Source organism: Engraulis encrasicolus, chromosome 20 (genome assembly GCF_034702125.1).
Source record: "Engraulis encrasicolus isolate BLACKSEA-1 chromosome 20, IST_EnEncr_1.0, whole genome shotgun sequence".
Classification (NCBI taxonomy): domain Eukaryota; kingdom Metazoa; phylum Chordata; class Actinopteri; order Clupeiformes; family Engraulidae; genus Engraulis; species Engraulis encrasicolus.
Genome location: NC_085876.1, coordinates 44,837,487 through 44,859,528, shown reverse-complemented (window position 1 = coordinate 44,859,528; position 22,042 = coordinate 44,837,487). Strand labels below are relative to the sequence as shown.

Here is a 22,042-nt window from a genome sequence, read left to right as displayed (position 1 = left end):
CATTTTAGGAGGCTTCACCTCACTGCATAAATGGGTTGTTGTGGTTTCTCTATCAAATTTGGCAGCACAGAGATCCTTTAGATAAAACACCTACACATTTATTCCTAAAAACACCATGGAAATGTACAAATGACAATATATACAAACGAAAGAGTGTTTAAAAACAGCAAGACACTGGTTGGTGTGTCCTATCATGAAAACCCACAGTACTCAAAAAAACAACACATAAAAAAGTATCCATAGTCCCACTGCAAACAGGTCTGTAAGAGTCTATTGTCTCTGCAAGGAAGAAGAAGGGGAAGATACCAGGCTTGTACGAAATTCCGAATGGAAAGTATTTCAATTCAAAATAATGCCAAAATACGAACACTAGGTGGTGCCATTACCTTGAATTTCTTTGAATTTAGTCTACACACCACCCATTGAAAGTACATAGAACACCACCACCTAGTGTTCGTATTATGGCATTACTTTGAATTGAAATTCTTTCCATTCGGAATTTAGTACAAGCCTGGAAGATATGTACCGTATATGTAGGCCACACCATTTTCAAGAGCATTTAAAAGAATGAAAACAATTAAAAAAAAAACAAAGAGCAGTATCACAGATGAGGGCAAAATCATTGGAAACTTAAAAAATGCTTTATCTTCTTGGCTCATTGTGTACCATATTTAGACAGAAGGCAATTACAAATGCAAACGTTCTGTCTGAAGGTGTGCTTTCTGGTCCTTGTAAATTCGCAGTGTACACATTGTACTGCCTTGGCTGGTATGCACTCAAATTCTTCAGCCTATGCAGTACTAGAGTGCAGGGAAGCCGACAAAGGGGGAAAAGGGGTCAGCTGTCCCGGGCCCAGGCAGATAGGGGGCCCCATAATTGGGTCCTCAATACATTTAATGTATTAGGTGGGGGGGCCCTTCCAGATGATTTTGTCCTGGGCCCAGCTAAAACTGTCAGCGGCTCTGCAAGGGTGCACTTCACTCCTTGTTACGCAATGTGCACGGCAGCCCTTCTAGCATGCAGGCTTTTGATTTCTGTAAAAAAAAATTGGCAAAAAAATGAATCCAACCTTTGATCTATAAGTCCAACAAATGGAATCCAACAGATGCTCGGAATCCTGACCACATTTCAGAATTCCTCGTCAATGTCAGTCAGTCTGTCAGTCAGTCAGTCAGTCATTCTGCTTGTATGTCTCTATTTATTCAACTGTTTTTTTTCTGTCCATTGTTCATCCATCCATCCATGTATCCATGTATCCATGTATCCATCCATCCATCCACTCCCTTGCCATCCTGCTGACAGCATTGGCAATTGCAACCACTTGATAGAAAAGCTGTCCATGAGGCAATGTGTCGCCCAATCAATGTGCCCTGACCTTAACTCCCCCTCTCCTCACATGACATCTTCATCATCGTAATCATTATCCCACTCCTCGTCATCATCAATGTGAACGGGCGCCGGAGGGGGGATGGTATCCATATCCGACAGCCGTATGGGGTTGGGCTCTCCGCCGGCGTTCTTGAACGTGTACAGCGTGTTATCCACCATGCGTCGGTCCTCGAACCCGAGGCTGTTCATCGGCCCCAGTGGCGTGCGAGGCCTGGGCGGGCCGAAGGAGTCGGCGGGATCCAGGAAGGTGCTGAACTCCTCTTTCTTGCCTCCGTTTCCGGCGTCCACCTCGCTGATGACGGGTGGCTTGACGTCCACGCCGCCGGTGCCGAAGGGCCGGTAGACGCCGGAGTCACCGCCGCCGCCGCCGTTGTACCCAGAATCCCCCATGAGGTGGCTGTAGGTCATGGCGTCGTCGATGGCGTCGTAGATGTGGGCGCCGTTGTCGTTCTTGAAGGAGTCTTCGGTGGGCGGTCGGAACACTGCCCCCTTGGGGTTGTAGATGGAGATGCGGTTGGCCAACGCGTGCTTCTTTCGTTTCCTGTGTACAGCAAGTAAGGAGAAAGAGTTGAAATCAATCATGCAAATACAATAGAGACACAATAGAAATCTGCAGTTCATCAAAACTAAAGATGCAATGCAATCCATCTTTCAAATGAGTGAGTGTGTACACAGCAGTGTGTGTGCGAGAGAGAGAGAGAGAGAGAGAGAGAGAGAGAGATGGGGGAGGATCGGCAAATGACCCAGGCTGGAATCGAACCTGGATCGCCAGCATAATAACCCAGTGCCCTACCATTAGGCCATGGCAGAACCATAATCCATCTTTCAATTAAAACCAGTGTGTGTGTATGTGTGAGTGTGAGAGAGAGACAGAGAGGGAGACTGTTGCATTTGTAAGTACCATATAGTATTTTGGATGCCTTATCAATAATGTACTATGATTACTTTTAAGTTTATGCAGTGAAAAGGTGTTTGACACTCACTTGGTAACCAGACAGACTATGGCCAGCACTAAGACAGTCAGCAACACGAGAGCTCCAAGAACTCCTAGGATGATTCCCAATAGCATTTCTAAAGAGAATGAAAACATACATATTATTAAACATTAAACATTCATAATTGGCTACTACCCTCTTACCCTTTAATGTTTATGCTTTAAGTTTCTTTTTTTGTTTTTAAAGTATTTGTTGGGGGCTTTTTGGCCTTTATTATTACAGGACAGTATGAGAGTATAGGAAACGATTGTGAGAGAGAGATGGGGCAGGGTCGGGAATTGTTCCCATGGGCACACAAGTGTGGGGGGGCTTAGCACAACTTTAAGTTTCATCTTATCTGCTATTTTTTATTATTGTGAAGCACATTACGTTTTCTCTATGTATGAAATGCACTATATAAATGAATCATTAGTCGTTACATCGTATTTACAGCAGATGGCGCATACCCATGCTCAGTAGTATGCTTTTGAACAGCAAAATGTGAGATTGCAGCATCTTATTTTTTCAATACAGAGTACAAAACAAAATGCTGTCTTCATGAAGTGAAAAGAAATAAATAGAGTTGTGCAACACTGATAACTACTCCCAAAAGTTTAATGGCACAACGTTTCGGACAGTTTGTCCTTCAATGCACTGTTCCTGTTGGCAAAGTGACCCTTTCAAAAATATTTTGAATCACCTTGGGATTCATTTCTGGTAGAATGAGTGACAAACTATGACCAGGAGATTTACTGTTTTACAAGAGAAAATGTGAAGATTATTTATTCGAAAGATCTCTATAGGGTCTTTTCCACTTCCTTTTAAATGCAACTTATTTCACGTTTGTATATGCTTCGGAGGCTGAGATATTTCCCAGGTAGCAAAGTTTACCTGGCCCATTGTTGACCCGATCCTTTTTTCGCGAGTGCTGACAGTCGGCCCAATTCTGGCTTTGTCCGCGGCCCAATAATGGCCCTATTACCGTATGCCGACAGTGTCGGCTCAGTTACTGCATGAGACTGACAGTTATTTTCAGTGTCGGCCGAGTGTTGGCTCAGTTACTGCATGAAGTGACAGTTATTTTCAGTGTTCTATGAAGTGTTGGCTGAGTCACGGTAGCCAGTGTTCCAGCCGAGCCGACACTCAGCCGACAGTGCCGACATTCAGCCAAGATCGGGCCGACTGTTCTTGCTACCTAGGTTAGGATCTAATAGGCAGAGGGCAACCTTTCCCAAAAAGGGCTTAGGCATCAATGGGTTAAAGGACTTACTGTTCTTCTTCTCCAGCATGACCTTGCTCATGGCGCTGAAGCCTCCGCTCTCCGGTTGGCAGTTGCTCATGTTGAGGTAGAAGCTTCCGGGCACGCTGACCTTGTCCACCAGCTCCTGGTCCTCACGCACGTACACCATCTCCTCCTCAGAGCCCATCACCTGCACCTGGGGGATTCAAAATGAAGAGAAAATGCTTTGAAAGAGCACAACCTAAAGACGCACAGGGCAAAACGTGTTGTTCACCTCATTCTGTATACTGCAGATGTGTGTGTGTGGGAATCAGTATGTAGGTACTATATCAGATGTGTTCGATCAGATGTATGATGCTATGTTTACAGATGTATGATGCTATGTTTACAGATGTATGATGCTATGTTTACAGATGTATGATGCTATGTTTACAGATGTCAACTTCCAAATGCACAAAAAGGAAAGGGGGTGCTGGACTACGTAGGGCACAAAATTGACTAGAACTGGCGCTGCAGGAGTGTGTGCGTGTGCGTGTGCGTGTGCGTGTGTAGCAGTCTTTGCAGACAGGTGGGTGATTTGTCCTCATGGTCACTTCTGTAGAAAGTTTGACACAAAGTATGGTTATGGTGTGTGTGTGTGTGTGTGTATGTGTGTGTGTGTGTGTGTGTGTGTGTTATGCCCCGTGTACATCGAAGGCGAACTGAGCGACCTGCGCGGCGGAAGTCATTGTTTCTCTATGGAGGGAAGGCGAATAAAGCTACCAGAGCGAATTCGCCAGGAGCGAAGCTTCTTGAGCGACCAGGGCGAATTTTGATGATTTAACTCAAGCTAATTTTTTACCCTGTTCAAATCCAGGCTAAAAACCCATCTGTTTCAGATAGCCTATTCTTTATGATTCTTAAACTGTTTTATTTTATTTTATTTCATTTTATTTCATATTTACATTTTTTTATTCATTTATTTATTTTGTTTAAAATTCTGTAAATGTGTCTTGTTTTATTTTTGTTTCTCTCTGTACAGTGTCCTTGAGTGTTTTGAAAGGCGCTTTTAAATAAAATGCATTATTATTATTATTATTATTAATCTTAAGCGAATTCGCTATGACGCGGTTCGGCGAAAAACAATTGGAACGTTCATATCGAGGAATGTCCCAGGCTGTCAAGACAGAGCCGTTATGTGATTAGCTGAATCAAACATGTCAGTGCAGCGTCCAAAGCGAATAAAACTAATTAATGCCGAAACTTCTTCAACCACCCCAGCTACCTGGGTCGCATTGGTAGCGCTTGATGTACACAGGGCATTATGAACTCAAATGTCCTCTTGGAGTCAGATGCCAGAGTTGTCCAGTACCTTAATGCTGGTGTGGAGAGTGTGACACTTGGGCTGGGCCAGGTGACGTACCTTAATGCCGGTGTGGAGAGTTTGACACTTGGGCTGGGTGACGTACCTTATGCCGGTGTGGAGAGTTTGACACTTGACCTCGGTCGGTGACGTACCTTAATGGCGATGTGGAGAGTTTGACATTTGGGCTGGGTCAGGTGATGTACCTTAATGGCGGTGTGGAGAGTTTGACACTTGGGCTGGGTGACGTACCTTAATGGCGGTGTGGAGAGTTTGACACTTGACCTCGGTCGGTGACGTACCTTAATGGCGGTGTGGAGAGTTTGACACTTGGGCTGGGTCAGGTGACGTACCTTAATGGCGGTGTGGAGAGAGTGACACTTGGGCTGGGTGACGTACCTTAATGGCGGTGTGGAGAGTTTGACACTTGGGCTGGGTGACGTTGGTGAAGAGCAGGTGTGGAGAGTTTGACACTTGATCTCGGTCGGTGACGTACCTTAATGGCGGTGTGGAGAGAGTGACACTTGGGCTGGGTCAGGTGACGTACCTTAATGGCGGTATGGAGGGTTTGACACTTGGGCTGGGTGACGTACCTTAATGCCGGTATGGAGGGTTTGACACTTGGGCTGGGTGACGTTGGTGAAGAGCAGGTCGGCTCGGTACTGGGAGGGCAGGGTGACGATCCAGGAGGCGGTGCCAGACGGCTTCATGGGGAGGGGCCAGGCCGGAGTGGCCAATAGGACAGGGGCCTGGGACAGCGGTTCGGGTCTCACGTGGTACACTATGCTCTCTGTAATGATAATAATAATAATATATACGGTACACAAAAATGAAAATAAACCACACATTAATATTTATATAGGAACCTTTGGTGGTAAATAAAATGAAGTCCTGGGACAGGGGCTTGTATGGTACACTGTGATTTCTGTTTAATAGTTCATGAATAATAGATCATAATATCTATGAGTAGATCTAGTCTCACATGGTACACTATGCTCTCTGTAATAATAACAATAATAATAATAATAATAATAATAATAATAATACATACATACATACACAAACAACAAATGAAAATAAAAAGCATAAAGAGAAAAAAAAAGTCCTGGGAAAGGGGCTCACATGGTGCACTATTCTCTCTGTATTAACAATAGTAAAGCATCAATGATAAATAGCTCATACTGTCTATAAGTAGATGGTGTATATGGAGCTAATAAACCAAGGACCTGGGACAGAGGCTCCAGTCTTACATGATACTCTATGCTCTCTGTTGGGATGACAATCAATCAATAGAAAATAATCAATTCAATAGATAATACATAATTGTAAACCTTCAGAGGTCAAGGATCCTGAGCCTTACCTGGCTCTGACCAAGGTACATATGGGTACAGTGGGTGCAAAATATGTTCATAGTAACAGCTAAATGGTGCCCTCCAGTGGAGTAAATTAGTCACGACAGATTTCACTATCCTATGCCTTGGTACAACCTTCATTTTTGGGCTGCAAATCCAACCCATAGAGGTAGAAAATAACACTAAAGAGGACCCCGCCCCCCTTTTTACGGCAATCTGTAGTGGCCATTATCTGTAGGTAGATCAGCGAACTGGAAATTAACGGAGAACGAGGCTCACCTCTGTCAAAAATGGCTTAATCATGTGAAAATGTCCATCAACACACTATACAAGGACAATAGTTGAAGTGTGTTACTAACTATGTTCATAAAAGATATTATTTGATTTTTAAATGTATTTTATCAACTCATATGATTTAAGTAGATATTTAGATTGACATTTCAAATCTGGTCTTTGATTAATGTGTTACTTCATATTCACACAGTTTTAGTCAATTTTTTGACAGGGGTAGGCGTGTTCTCCATTGACTTCCATTGCCTGAAGGTACCTACTCTACCTACGGAAGTTGGGAAGCTCCATCTGCCATTTTCCAGTGCTGTCGCAAATTGCTGTGTCCTCTCTAGTGTTATTTTCTACCTCTATGGCCTTGGTACAACCTTCATTTTTGGGCTGCAAATCCAACCCCTCAGCACGCCCTGCTGACAGTCAGACCACCTCACACAAGAAATGTCAGTGACTTAAGTATGTACACTTTCCTCTGTGATCAAATCTCCAAACTGAGAAGCTGTTAACACATACGTGTATATGGATATTTTTGAGAACGCATTGGTTCTATTTCGTTCCTTCTGACCGCCAGAGGCGGTGCTTTCAGCACTGAATATTCATCTTACGGATCAGCAGGTCGAGAATTAATATCAACAAAGTAACACGTGACCTGGGTGACGTCACCCGGTGACCCCCGTGTCAGGGGTTAAGACACCGGTGAACCCAGGAAGCGACGTCTTTCATCTTCTCGATTGCAGGTTTCGAGTTGATCGTTTGAGATTTTGGGATTGACCTGACGCTTTGTTCGTTTCGCACCCATAGGGTTGGGGCTGTGGGTTTTCCACCCCCCATGAAACGGCGTTGGTCGCTTTTTCCTTTGAGTATCTCTTTCACATTTACGATGTGTCCGACTCCGACTGAGTGTTATTCGCTCGGTGGAGGAGGGCTGGCTAGGCTACCTAGCCTGCCTAGCCCCTGGCTCGAGGCACTGTTCTCGCCGACTGGAGGCTAAACTTGTCCTTTCCCGTGGAAGGTAGGCCGTTTTCTGATCATGTATTAACTGCTACCGCGTTATCTTCAGTAGTGTTTCCCGCAACTGGATTTGACGAGCGGTCTCGTGGCGTGATACGCTTTCGAGTTGGGATTAGGTATTAACGCCTGCCTGCCTATGTTGGCCATCGTTTGGGTAAGTGGACTGTCATTTACTGTTTCGATTTATTTTCGCGGTGTTTCTCGCCACGGAATGTTACTATTACTGGGCGATTGTTGTGACACTCGACGCGAGCTCGGTTACTTGGGTTCGCGTGCCTGTATTTACGTTACGGCTTCATTGTTTGTACAGTGTAGCCTGTCTGTACGGTTGCTCCACGGGCCAGTGTGTTTCGCTGTGCCCTTGCACCGTTGGCGTCACGCTGCTCCAGAGATTCAATCTACAATACAATCTCTCTCTCTCTGGCTGCACTCTGCTCACCCCGGTTGTTATTCCTGCCGGGTTGTGTTCTTCAGGGGGCAGTCGTGGCTCAGGCCCGACTGGACCGCAGCTGAAATGCCCTTGAGCGAGGCATCCCCGGGCACCATTCAGCAGGCAGCCCACTGCTACGGACTAGTGTGTGTAATTCAATGTGATTCACTAGCCCAAATGGGATAAATGCTCCTGTACACTGGTTTATTATTGTCTGTTTTCACCTGGGGTGTCTTCGCCCCAGAAGTGTATATTTGCCTTGCATTTCTATCACTGTGCTACTCCTGTCTGCCCATGATATTGGCTGTGCTTATGGTATGTCCTCTATGGTGAGTCACTGGGTGTACAGCGCCTACCGACTACATTGCAATGTAATGTACTTTACTTTACTTTATTTCTTCAGGACATTGCACATGAATGAACGTCTACATACATGTACATATATGTAAATATGGCAGATTGTAGCCCGAGGGCTAATTTCCATCTGGTGTCCAAAATAGGCCGAATCCAAAATGTTAATGTCCATTATTATTTGCTTGTCAGCTTGGTGTTGCCGCCTGGCTGCTGGCTCCTGTTGGCTACACTTGGGGCGTCCTCGCCCCTTGTGTTTTATATTCGCAGTATTTGCTGGACATTGTAGTGTCATCTCCTACCTGCTGCCAACTTTTTACCTACTATTGGGGTACCCTCGCCCTGTGGGTATGTGTTGTTTGTTTGTTCCCTTCTGTGTGTTGCAGTGTTCGCTTCCCGACACGGGACCCTCATCTTGCCTGATTACTGGGTTTCTTCTTGGCTGCCATTGGGTGTCCCAGCCCCTTCTGTGTGGTATTCACCAGTTGGCCTGGAGCTCTTGCATCGGCTACCACTGGGGTGTCTTCGCCCTGCTGTGTGTATTGCCTTGTTTACCTGTCGGCCCTGACTGTCCGACTGCTGGCTTCCCTCTCGGCTACCACTGGGGTGTCCTCGCCCTGTGTGCCTGCCTGCCTGACTGATGCATTGTCGTCTAGGCCCCTGGGACTGGTGCCTCTCCTGCCTGGAGCTGAGATGCCTGCGGCTGAGGTTGACAGATGTGGCCTGTGCTGCTTGCTCAGGTCTGCGTGCGAGAGCACTTACGGCCGGGCTGACGCGATTTGGCCCTCGGCCTACAGTTCCGCTGGCCACTGGTGGAGTTGTCGGCCCTGTTTTGCCGACCTGCAGCCTCTGACACACGGTGACCGTGTTTTCAAATGTGCCCTGCCTGCTAGCGACCCGGACGGTCGCACGCTGCCGCCACGGCTGTCGCCACGGCTGTCGCCCACCGCCGCCACGACTGTCGCCCACTGCCGCCACAGCTGTCGCCTGTCGCCGATGCCCGCACCATGCCCTCTGTTCAGGTGACACCGTCACAGCCCAGTTGCAGTGCTTGTTGCATTGCATTGGCACTGGGCCCTTTCTGGGTGAGTTGGCCATGGGTGTTTTTCGCCCGATGGCTACATGTGAATGCCGTACCTGCTACTGCTACAGAGTGGGTTTCTGGCCACAGGTGGCCTCCACCCTGTGACATGCTTGTTGATGCCATGGCTACTACAGCTGCCACGGCGTGCCGCTGGGCCATACGCACCCTGCCATTCCGGTTTACATGGCTTGCTCGGTTGCTTCGCATGCTTGCATACTTGCTCTCTTGCATAGCTGCATGACTTGCATGAGACCGCATGTGTGCTCCCCGCTCCTCTGCTGGTCTCTACCATTCAGCGTCCTGCGACTGTCTGTCGCTCTCCTGGATACCGCCTGCTGTCGGCTGTTTCATCCATTGGCTTCTTGTGGACGCCCGGAGCACCTCAATCGCCATGACTACTACAGTTGCGCGTGTTGCTCCGCTTCATGCCCCTCTGTGTAGCTTGCTTTTCCCTACCTCACGACTGGTTCTAGTCGTTCTCCTGGGTTTGGCTGACCGTGGGTGTCTCCGCCAGTCAGCTCCTTGCATGCACCGTTGGCGTTTCCGCCTGTACGACTGCTGCTGCTCTGGGTGAGTGGTTTCACACCATACCCTGTTTTATGCTCTTTGGCACTCCTGCGGGACTGTCTGGAGTCTGTTGGCCTTGGCCGTCTTCACCGTGGACCGTTGTGATTACAGTTGGTGCCTTCGCCTCTTCTGCTGTGGCTTCGGTATGCAAGATATGCTCTGCGTCCTGTTGTCCGCCTTTGCCCACTGTCGTACGTCTGGCATGTCGTCGTCCTCCTGGCCTGGTTGAGCCTGGGACTCTTTTGCCCCTTGGCTCGCGGAGTGTGCCGTTGGGCTTAAGCCTCTGTGACCGGTGCACGTGTATGTCGGCATTGCTGCCCTGGGTACAGGACCCAGGTGCTTCCTTCATTGTCCTCGACTGTGGCGCGTAGGTCGACTGCTGCACGTCGTCCCCCCGAGCGCTTGGGCTATGCGTGGACTTGCCATGGGCTACTTAAGAGTGCCATTGGTGCCGGCACCACTGCAGCTGCGGCTGCTACTGGTATGTTGGAGCGTTACCGCTCCTTCTCCCATTGTTCTTCATGTTTCCCCACTTCATGTGTGGTATATCCGGGGGTCAGGATGCCACTCTGACTGCTACTACTGTACGGGAGTGACCCCACTCCGGGCTCTCCCTTCGAGTTTTCGGTGGCTTACGACTGTTCGCTCTGTTGGCCTCGCTATGGATGGTCTCACATGAGTGCTCTGGGCACCGGTGGGCGTACACGCCCCTACGACTGTGGATTCTGCATCTGGCTGGTTCATGCTCTGCTGTCTGCTGCAGGAGCATCGCAGTTGGCTTGTCATGGGCATCTGCGCCCTGTGTCGCGCACCTTTCCCGCTGGGGCCGGCTTGTTGACGCTTGGACTGTTTACGCGTCTCTGCTGCAGTGGCTGTACCTACTACTGGTTACCCTGCCTGTCCCGCCTGTCTATACCCATGGCCCCTATGTGGCCTTTACTGGTGTTTGGCCGACCGTGACGCTGTGCGCGATGGGTCGACGATCAGGCATTGGCCGGGCTGCAAGAGGCCTCCATCTATGGCCCTGCCGGGTATTGAACCACTTCTGACCGCCCTCCTTGCCTTGCCGGTCAGGGCGTTGATCTGGCGGGGTGCACTGCCCTGGCCACTTAGACACGTCGCAGATGAGCTCGTCTGCGAGGTCTATGATGCAGCGCTGCGTACGACGTGCATGGGGTTCTTGATGTCCCATGTCTTGGTGGCCTTCTCTCGGCCCCCATGGACCGTTTTGGGACGCCCCCTGTGAGTTCTCTCTGACTCCTGGTTGCTGGCATTCGCCTGTCTGGCCTGAGTGCCGGGGCAGAGTCACACAAACCTTGGCCGTGGTACGGTGATTGGTTTGGCTTGCGCGACACCCTTGTCGGGGCCTTGCTGGAAGCAGTCTGCTCTCTTCCGGCGGCCCCTAAATGTCCCTTTTGGTCCGTCCGCTTTGGGCAAGCCACGACGCGGCTTTTGTGTCGCACCGGCCGTGCAGCCGGTGCTGCATGTGGTTTTGTTTCGCTCACGCTGTTGTTCTCGACCTGGTGCGCTTTGTCCTGTTCTCGACATGCAGACCCCCGGCCTGGTGTCTCTAGGCGTCGATTTCTGCTTATGACCAGCGTACTTGCGGGCATTGGAAGTGGAGGCTCTCCTTCCTTGCTCTCCGCCCCTTCCAGGTGTTGGGCATGCCGACCTCTGCATCCCACGTTGTCCCTCTTGGCCTCCGCTTGCTGAGGCCTCTTTGGGTTGGATATGCCGTTATGGCCCCTGCCAGGTCCTACTGTCGCTGACTGCTCTACATTGCGTCTGGCTACCATGTCCGCCTTCGACTCTGGAGGTGGAACTCGCGTCTGTTCCGCTCTGCCCTTGCGCCGTGGAGTCATGCCCACTGCTGCTGCCCTTGCGCGGTGCGGTCGTGCCCACTGCTGCTGCCCTTGCGCGGTGCGGTCGTGCCCACTGCTGCTGCCCTGGACGGTTGGTCTGCGGTGGCAGTCCAACACTGCCTGCGACCTGTGGGCCCCCTGATGATGGCCGTACCTTGGATGAATGTAGGGACTGGCCATCCTGATTGCCCTCAGACGCTCTCTGGCCTGTCTTGCGGTCTTGTGTGGAGCGGGCGGCTCATCTATCATGTGCGCCGCCTTGAGTCCTTGCCCTCTCTGGGCCTGTTACAGCGGCTGCTTTCAGAGGCCGACACTTGTCTGATGGGCATGGGAGCAACTTCCTTATGGGCGTCCAGTGCCCTGTTGTTGACCTTTTCCGTGGTTCGCCTCTTCCATTGTGGCTCCTCCCGTTTGTGGCACCGGGTGGTATGGTACCGCTACGGGGTGGCACAGGTGTCCCCGTCAACTGCTATGCTAACTGCTTACTTGCTGCCCCCTGTGGTTCTCACTCAGGGAGCTCGTGGATCCTTTGGGCCAGGTTACGCTGGCTTCCATGTGGCCGTTGGTACGTGCTAGGACGTGTACGGCACGGCCTCCTCGGCATCAGGCTGCACCATTGCCTGGTTTTCTTACTGTTGCCCCACATGTTACTGTGGTGCTGGCGGTGGCTTCAGGCCGTCTCAGTAGTACTGACGACGGGTAGGCACTCCTCATGACTTTGTTGGTATTGGTCATCCAGTGCTGAAAGCACCGCCTCTGGCGGTCAGAAGGAACGAAATAGAACGAAGGTTATGTATATAACCACGGTTCTATGAGTTCCGGATGACCGCCAGAGCTTGGCAGTCACTCGGAGTGTGTTCGAGAAGATTTGCCAAGACGTCGCTTCCTGGGTTCACCGGTGTCTTAACCCCTGACACGGGGGTCACCGGGTGACGTCACCCAGGTCACGTGTTACTTTGTTGATATTAATTCTCGACCTGCTGATCCGTAAGATGAATATTCAGTGCTGAAAGCACCGCCTCTGGCGGTCATCCGGAACTCATAGAACCGTGGTTATATACATAACCTTCGGATTGGCTTCCCGTTTACACGTAAACAACCGAGTTTTAGGATGCGCATTTCCCATAAAAATCCAGTTTTAAAACGCACCTGTCAAAATTGATTTTTTAATTGTATATCCACATGTCGCGTTTTCACGTAAGCAGATAAGAAAAATTCTCTGGATATAAAAATATCCGCATACGTTCCAACAAGCAGCACCTGAGTCTCAAGGTTGCCAAGGTTACCTTTGATCTCGGGTCCGAAGGTGACGTTGAAGAGTGAGGGCTGTCCGCTGCGGACCCTCCTGGCGTTGGCGGCCGTGGCGGTAACCGTGACGCTACTGTGGATCTGCACCTTGCGGATCACGCCGCCCGAGCAGAACTCTCCCAGCGGCGTCCCATCACTCTCGGCAACCTGCAGGGCCAATCAGAATGAATACTTAAAATTTGATGGTGGTGGTACAGTTAAGTGTTCATTAAAAAGGTAACATTTGTGAATGGACAGCATGAATTCTGGAAATAAATTGCTAAAAGTGTTACACTGTGCATCTTTAAGACAGAAAATGCTGCTATCTTACAGATAGCAGTTTATTTTGTAACCATTGGCCAGTTCTTTCTGGTTTGGAATCATCTGCAGTCAACGGTTAATCGTGAATGCATCAAAGGAATTTGTGATCTGGAAAGTTTTGTAGTAGCTCTGTGCAGTAGTAGTTAGAGACATTTGAGAGAGGCCTCTTCCCACAGAAACATTGTAAGTCAAGGGAAAGGTGTGTGGTTACTCGGTATCAAAAACGTGCGACTAATTGGAAATGTTATGTTTGTGCAGTTTCACTAACAACTATACGCTAAGGGCTTCCGCACACCGGCTCCGACAGCACTGCGGCGCACTTTCGCTTCCGACATACTTCGGACCTCCAAACCCAATTTCACCCGAACATTGCATTGATAGTCAACGGGCGCCGCTGACAAAATAGAACTTGTCTCTAATTGCTATCCGACATCGGCGAATGTCCGGACATCGGCGCCAGTGTGCGTGGTTCTATTGAAAACAATGGAATCGAATTTTAGCTGAGAAGTACTGAGCACTTTGTCGGAGCCGGTGTGCGGAAGCCCTAAGCCGCGCTCCTATTGCTCTCGGTCACCTGCAGGGCGAATCGCTCGCCGCCGCACTCGTCTCCCGGTAACGACTGGCGCAGGCCGGAGACGGAGGGGGACATGAGCTCGACGGTGCCGTGCTCGGGGACCTGAAGGTGCCACACGACGTCACGCACGGGGGCCGGGAGACAGGCCTCCAGGGTGGGGATGGAGAGGGCGGTCTGCTGGACGGAACAGGAAGCCAGCTGCTGGCATTCTAGAAGGCCAGGGAGAGAGAGAGAAGGACATGGTGGAGAGAGATAAAATTAAAATGAGGATAGCTCTGGTACATCAGTCAGCTGTGATGTGAGGATGGAAAGATTGGTCAGGAGGAGAGAACAGGAGGCCGGAGAGAGAGAGAGACAGAGAGACAGAGAGAGAGAGAGAGAGAGCGAGAGAGAGACAGAGAGACAGAGAGAGAGAGAGAGAGAGAGAGAAAGAGACAGGACAAGGAAACAAGAAAAGAATCCTGAAAGCGTAAAAAGTCACAAGGGTTTTCACAACTAATTCTGAAGGGGGGGGGGGGATTTTGGTTTGGTTGTCTTGTTAACAGGTAAGAGCAGGCAGCACACGGATAGAGTTACATTTCAAAACACACACTAGCTTGAGTAAAAAAAAACAGACATCTAATGTCCTACAAATACATCTTGTGTTCTTTTTTGTGGTTTCACAGAACTGCTATCAAAAGCAGTAAAAGCTAGGGTCAAACAGAGTCCACAAGTGAGTGAGTTACGACTGCAATTTTTGGACAACAAAAGCACAGGATCAAAAAGGGAGAAGGGCATCTCTGAGCTCCTCCTCTAATGTGTACAGGGCCGGATCAACGCACAGGCTAGATATGGCTGCAGCCTAGGGCCCCCCACCAACCAGGGGGCCCCAGATTGGTTAAAAGTGAAAGATTGCAGAATTATGATAAGATACCTTACTGAACAAGTCATCTGCTCTGTTGAGTAGAGTTGGTAGAAATTATATCCTTAATTCCTAGCTCAAAATTATGACATTTGTCTATGTAGATCCGTCATGAAATTTGCTATTCAGGGGGCCCCAAAGCAAACTGTAGCCTAGGGGCCCCGGGCCATCTTAATCCGGCCCTGACAGTGTAGATCAACCATGAAACAGGCGAGGAACAATGCTGACGACTGGCCAGGTGTCACACAGCTCAGATGTGTTATATGTGTCGAATGCAGATGAGAGGCAGGGGTTTTTTGTGTGTGGGTAGATGACGTGACGTGTAAATTTTGCTGTCGCAGGCTCTTAAAATTAAGTAAATTCATGCTTTCAAAATTGTCAATGCTTTAAATGATTAAACTAATGTCGTTGTTGTGAAAAAGTAATGTGTAATAAATCCAGAGCTTAAATAAGTATACTTAATTTTGAGTCAAATGTCACATTTGTCCTATGGTGTGACTGAGGCAAGCCTGGTTCTCCATATTAAAACATTTTTAAATAAATAACCAAAGCTCAGTCATTTGTCTAAACAACCCTGGCATGTTTTTCAAGGTGTCTATTTTAGGAAGTGGCAATGCTTAATTTTTTTCCTGTTTTTCTGAGACCGTTTGGACTCATGAAACTTTGTCGCAGAAAACAATGTCCTGTGGTGTGACATCATATTTTTGGTTAATTCTGTGGATAATGATCTATTGTTGAAGCTCCAGCGGTACATAAATTGTGACTTTAGACCCTTAAGAAGCCAATGGCAAGGGTGGATTTTAGATTTTTCTCTCAGAGTTCGTCAGTCAATCAATTATGTTTTGCTACCACAAGATGTATTAGTTTTGTAGTCCTTTGGTGTGACAGCCATAAAATACATTTTGACAATAGTGTATATTTTTCATATTTTTTTCTTATGTAGATGTATGAAAATGCATCTTACTAAAGGTGAAATTGTATTTCAATTGGCAACGACATGGCTTTAAATTAACTCAAAAGCTCAAAAGTCCTATGGTGTGATGGTAAAAGTCCTATGGTGTGATGGTAAAAGTCCTATGGTGTGACACTTTGGAGTATCACACCAAAGGACAAACAGGTCACACCAATGGACTAGATATTTGAGAAATAGCTTTTAAAACAACTGGTAGTACATATTTTTTTGTTTTGTTGTTTGACTAGATAAATATTGTGTATTCAAATGACTTATTCCTTTATTGGCATTTGGAATTTATACTTTGATGCATTGTTGATGAATATTTGCTGTTGATTTTAGATACTGTCAAATGATATAAAATGTCATTAATGGTGCTTTGAAACCATAAAATATAACGGTAACAGTGAAGGAAAGATCAGTGAGAGAGTATATAGAGGAGTATAGATAAATAAAGTATGCTGTGGAGAGCTCATTATACAGCATAAATGTGCTGTCCAGCTTGAGATACCAAACAGGCACTGGCCACTACACACTACAGGTTCAATGGTGTGACAGTCATAGCATACCTACAAAAGTGTGATGGTCACGCCAAGGTCACACTTCAGTATGAATCGTATGAGCTCTGCAGGTTACATTCAATGACCGCATGGCTGTCATTAAGAGTTACGATAGGCTGATAATTGACGATTCAAAGACTTATAAGTGTAAAGTGTAGGTCCATATTGACTAAAACATTATATTATGATCAAAACATAAAATAATCATGTGGATATATTTGTTTCTGGCTCAGTTTTGCATTTTTGTCCTTTAGCGTGACATGACTGTCCTACGGTGTGACATGTTTTAAACGCTCAAATATTTGTTTGAGCTAAACAATATGTTTGATAAACACTGAAGAACAAATTATCGTCCCTGAAAAGTTAGTATAAATTCGGACAATTTTGAACATTTAAAAGAAAGATCCCTGTTTTTCCTCGAAGGTTTCTAATAATCTCACATCTAATGGGAAAAAAATACTTAAATGGTAATTTCTCATTAAATTAAGACTTTAAAAAATTGCAATAAATATGAAGAGTGTAACAATGTTCATAAAACTCCAACAAGCCATTTCTACATTACTTAATATATTTATTTCTTAACGTCACACCAAAGGACATATTTTCAGCAAATTGCTTTATCAACGTAAATAAATAATCAATGAATAGACCAACATTGTGACCACTTGGATTTTTTGAAAGATTAATTGCTGCACTACGTAGACATATACTTTTTCCCCTCATAAACAATGTTTTGTGAAAAAAATGTTTTTTGCTGCCTATCCGTCATCTACCCGTGTGCACATGGCCCTGTGATGTGGTGTCTGTGGGTTGACAAGGAATGCAACACTCTCCAACACTGACACTGTTTCTCAATGTCAAGTGTTCTAGCCTTGCTAGGACGTGAAATGCCCAGTGATTGGATACTCCGCGGAGTTCACCAAAGAGTATCCAATCACTGGGCGTTTCACGTCCTAGCAAGGCTAGAGATCACTTGACATTGAGAAATAGTGTGAGTTAGAACTGCACCACTGCATCAAAGGAAGAGAGTGTTTCCCAGACCTGCCCCATTTCTCTCTCCCATCTTTTCTGACACATCAGAACAAGGGCACAAACAGCTCATAAATGTAAAAAAAAATGAATAAAAAAAAAACAAAAATAAGGTCAGGACCTACTGTAGGTCATGTGTAAACCTTCCAAAAAGAAAAACGGTTTCCAAACCGACGGACCATTGTAGTAGTGGCTGCACGGGACTAAAATATCCGCTACGTTCATTATGTAATGTGTAATATAATTGTGGCTATTACATATGTCAGTAAGGGCCCTGCCATTGCTTTAAAGGTAGGCCACTGGGCTAATACGCTGGCAACCTGGGTTCGATTCCCGCCTAGGTCCTTGGCTAATCCTTCCCCCTCTCCCTCTACCCACTCATTCCTTCACTGTCATTTCCTGTCATTCCTTCACTGTCCTATCATAAATAAATAAATTATACTCCATGAATAAAGTCAAAAGACCAAAACATATCCTTAAAAAAATGTCAGTAAGTATATAACAACATTATATAAGTATTGATAAGCATTCAGTGTGCTATTTATTATTAATACTATTAAGTATTGATAAGTATTGATGGAGTATAATATATAAATTACACTCCATAAATAAAGTCAAAAGACCAAAAAATATTTCTAAAAAATGTCAGTAAGTATAACATAATTATATAAGTATATAAGTAATTATAACAGAATGCATTGTAATAACGTCACAATACCCAAGGTCTTGGACACGGTGATGACCAGGTCCTCACTGGGACAGTCGAGGAATGACAGCATGGATTGGGTAGTGGGGGGCACGGAGATCTTCTCCTGTAGAGCCCCATCCATCTTCATCTCACAGTAGGACTTGGCATTGGTGTTCTCAATGTTCAGGGTGATGCCCTGCTGCATTTTCACAGGACAACCATCTGGGGGGGGGAAAGAAGAAAACGTATTAATACTTTCGTCAGGCAAGAAAGATTATTTTAGTTTTTGAGCGGCTGGGTAAGAGACTACAACGTGCGCCTCAGGTATTTGACTTGAACCGAGGCTGAAGTTGCACAGCCAGCCCGAACGCTGCACCGCGGCTACACTTCCGTTGTGTAGTCTAAATAATTACATATTTTTGCACGCACACAACTCACAAAACAACTGACAAGTGGAGTCGACAATCACACCATTGGTTATCATTAATTCTCAGGTACAGCATATGTAGGATCTAGGGGGGGAATGCGAGGTAGATCGAAAAAAAGGTTTGATCAGTCCACTACTGTAAAGCAGTGTTTCTCAAGTGGTGGGTCGCGACCCAAAAGTGGGTCGTGGAGGGGTCATGGGTGGGTCGCAGAGCCTTGGTGTAAAAACAACGTAATTAAAAAAAAAAATCCAACTTTTCCTGCAACAATTTACAACTTTTATTTTGATAGGCTAGTGAACTCTGTGTCATCTGTCGTCATAGATACAATCTGAATGTTTATGCGAGATAGATAGCGTGCAACCAGTCATTCGAGTCTTGGTTACATTTTGAGAATTGCATTGAATTGACTTGAACGCTAAAAAAATTGGGTCGCGTCCGAATGAGAGTGGAAAATGGTGGGTCCCAAGACTGTTCCAGTTGAGAACCACTGCACTACAGCCCAGTCAAAGTTTTTGACTTTCCCAGCCCCATGAGCTGCCCGGAAGGGGCGGAGGCTTAGGTGCCCTATATGTATAAACAGCCATCCGGGTACTGTGCTCATGAACGTGCGTTACGCCCCTTTTTGGGGGAAAACAAACCGAATGTCTCATTAACTTACATACTACATTGGCTAGCCCAAATAAACAGAGTCCATGCTTCAGCCACGGCTGTTTGGCTAAATTATTTGAACAGCCGACAGCACAAGACGTATTCGGCATGTTGAGCGTGAACAACGCTCGTTTCTAGGTCCTTGTCTTTCGTTTATTCTTTCCCAACACCACCAATTGACTTGCATTGGCTTTTCTCCCCCATGTTTTCCCCCAAAAAGGGTCCTAACGCACATAGCACACGTCACGCCCTTTATACGTATTGCAAGCAGCATGGGATTTCCCAGGCTATCCTTACGTGGCACTCCACCGCGTAGCGCAGACACCCTAAAGTTGAGCGTGAGAGGGGTGGACCCCCTGGTGGCGTCGCAGTTCTTCAGGACGAGACCGAAGCTCCCCTGCTTGCCGGTTGGCTGCGGGTCCGTCAGGCCCGTGACGATTGGCTCCTGGCCCTCCTGCTCGTACTTCAGCTGCACCGATTGGCCACTGCCACAGGTGGGCTCGGTCTGAGCCAGGGTGGAGACGGTGAAGTCGTGCTTGGGCGGCACCACAAGGTCCCAGCGCATGGCCTCGTTGCTGGGGAAGCCGTGCTGGTAGTTGGCAGAGAAGAAGTCGGCGTAGGACTGGCCACGCGGCAGCTCCGCCTTGACAACGGCCAGCACTTTGGAGGGACAGACAGGGAAATATGTTTTACTGTTAATTCAACAAGTATAGAGAACAGGGCCAACTAGAAGACTGCTAGATTATATATATTACAGTATATCAGACTTGTACGAAATTGCGAAATGAATGAATTGAAATTCACAGTAATGCCATAATATGAACACTAGGTGGTGATGTTCTATGTACTCTCAATGGGTGAAGAAATTCAAGAACTGCGTCTCATTATTTATTTATATTACCACCATGTCCAAAAAGCAAACGCGTTTCGGCTAACAAGCCTTCATCAGTGCGTGGTACCACGCACTGATGAAGGCTTGTTAGCCGAAACGCGTTTGCTTTTTGGACATGGTGGTAATATAAATAAATAATGAGACGCAGTTTGTGAGTGCGGATTTCTTCTTCCTTAAGTTGACGCTTTTTATCTCGCACCCAAAAGCTTTTCGGTTTTCCAAGAAGTTGAGCGCATCCTCTGCCAATACTTGAAGAAATTCAAGGTAATGACACCACTTAGTGTTCGTATTATGGCATTATTTTGAATTTCAATTCATTCAATTCGGAATTTCATACAAGCCTGATATATGCTGTATATATATTTTAGGACAAATGACCCGGGTGACCCGAGTGACCAGAGCTAACTTAGAAAGAACTGGTCTTGTGTTGGGGACGCACAAATGTAGCCTATTTAGACCGTCGGTGTAATTCGAGGGAACAAAGAACACAGCGACAAAAAAGATTTCCTCTCTATCCGGCTGGATAATAACGCCATTGTTTACTTGAAGTAGCGGCCGCTTACGGTTAAATAACTGTGGATTGAAAGAACATAAAAACGTTCCGTAAACTGTAAAAAGCTAAGAATCTCAGCTTTCGAACAAGCCCTAACACATGTCTGTATGTCTAGGTTAAGGAGATCGCTGGCTGTTAGGAAAAAAATGACGAGATAAAAAAAATGGTTGGAAAGCGCTATTTTTCACTTGCAACAGCTGCCGCTTACAGTTCAATAACTTTTGAATGAAAGAACATAAAGACGTGCCGTAAAAGACTGTAAAAAGCTAAGAATCTCAGCTTTCGAACAAGCCCTAACACATGTCTGTAGGTCTAGGTTAAGGATATCGCTGGCTGTTAGGAAAAAATGACGAGATTAAAAAAATGGTTGGAAAGCGCTATTTTTTCACTTGCAACAGCGGCCGCTTAGGCCTACAGTTCAATAACTTTTGAATGAAAGAACATAAAAACGTGCCGTAAAAAACTGTAAAAAGCTAAGATTCGCAGCCTTCGAACAAGCCCTAACACATGTCTGTAGGAGAAGGCGATCGCTGGTTATATAGCCTATTTAGGCCTATATATCGTTTAGATTAGGACTCTTTAGCTTATTCACCATGGCGTGAAAGCACAGTGTTGTCGCGGCTACTTGCAGCAGCTGATCATACGGCCCAGTTCTAGTCCCTGTATGGAAATGCGTGCGAGACAGCACCATCGAGACCCCGTCAAGTTTAATGAATAGCCTATTTATGAAGCCTAGTTGTGTTAGAACAGTTCTGCAGTACCTAGTAGAAAAGCCCCAGCTGTCGACAGACTGGGTAGCGTAGGCTACATTAAAAAATCATGTCAGGCACGCTATTGGTAGCCTACCAGAAGTGAAGTTGCACCGTACAGCAGAACAATTTTAATCAGACATGAGTACATTTATCAGTATCAAAACCGTTTATTATACTTGCCAAGCCATGCCGAGAGGACAACTTGCAGCATGCAATTGATCATGAATGCTGTATAGAATTAAATGCCTTTAACCCGCCATTGCTTAAGTCACGAGGAGCAGGGAAACTCATGATTTACAGACCCGTTACGCCATCTACTGGCCACTTTGGGTAACTGCAGGTTTAATTCAGGGTTTCTAGGAACCGAAAATGGAACCGTTCTGGTACCGGAACCGAAACGAAGGAACCGGAAATGGAACCGGAACCGAAAATTGTCAATCAATACCCAGGCCTACCCGGGTCAGAATCGAACCCGGGTTGTCGGCGCAGCAACCCAGTGCCCTACTGTACCATTAGGTCACCGAAGGGCAAAAAGACTGCTAGATTTGGCTCCTGACTGCTGTACTTGCT

General features: G+C 46.8%; 1 protein-coding gene across 1 annotated transcript in view; it reads right to left on the bottom strand.

Annotated features, from left to right (window-relative positions):
- Window positions 1–585: 585 nt before the first annotated feature.
- The window catches only part of cdcp1b (CUB domain containing protein 1b), a 38,737-nt gene continuing 17,280 nt past the window's right edge, over window positions 586–22,042 (bottom strand). The window contains exons 6-15 of the mRNA XM_063185089.1: window positions 19,573–19,935; window positions 18,230–18,421; window positions 14,060–14,278; window positions 13,174–13,356; window positions 5,519–5,735; window positions 5,345–5,441; window positions 5,152–5,298; window positions 3,634–3,799; window positions 2,373–2,460; window positions 586–1,930 (exon numbers count right to left, since the gene is read on the bottom strand). Coding sequence (XP_063041159.1) covers window positions 1,393–1,930; window positions 2,373–2,460; window positions 3,634–3,799; window positions 5,152–5,298; window positions 5,345–5,441; window positions 5,519–5,735; window positions 13,174–13,356; window positions 14,060–14,278; window positions 18,230–18,421; window positions 19,573–19,935 — 2,210 coding nt within the window. The 3' untranslated portion in view covers window positions 586–1,392. The remainder of the gene's footprint in view (window positions 1,931–2,372; window positions 2,461–3,633; window positions 3,800–5,151; window positions 5,299–5,344; window positions 5,442–5,518; window positions 5,736–13,173; window positions 13,357–14,059; window positions 14,279–18,229; window positions 18,422–19,572; window positions 19,936–22,042) is intronic.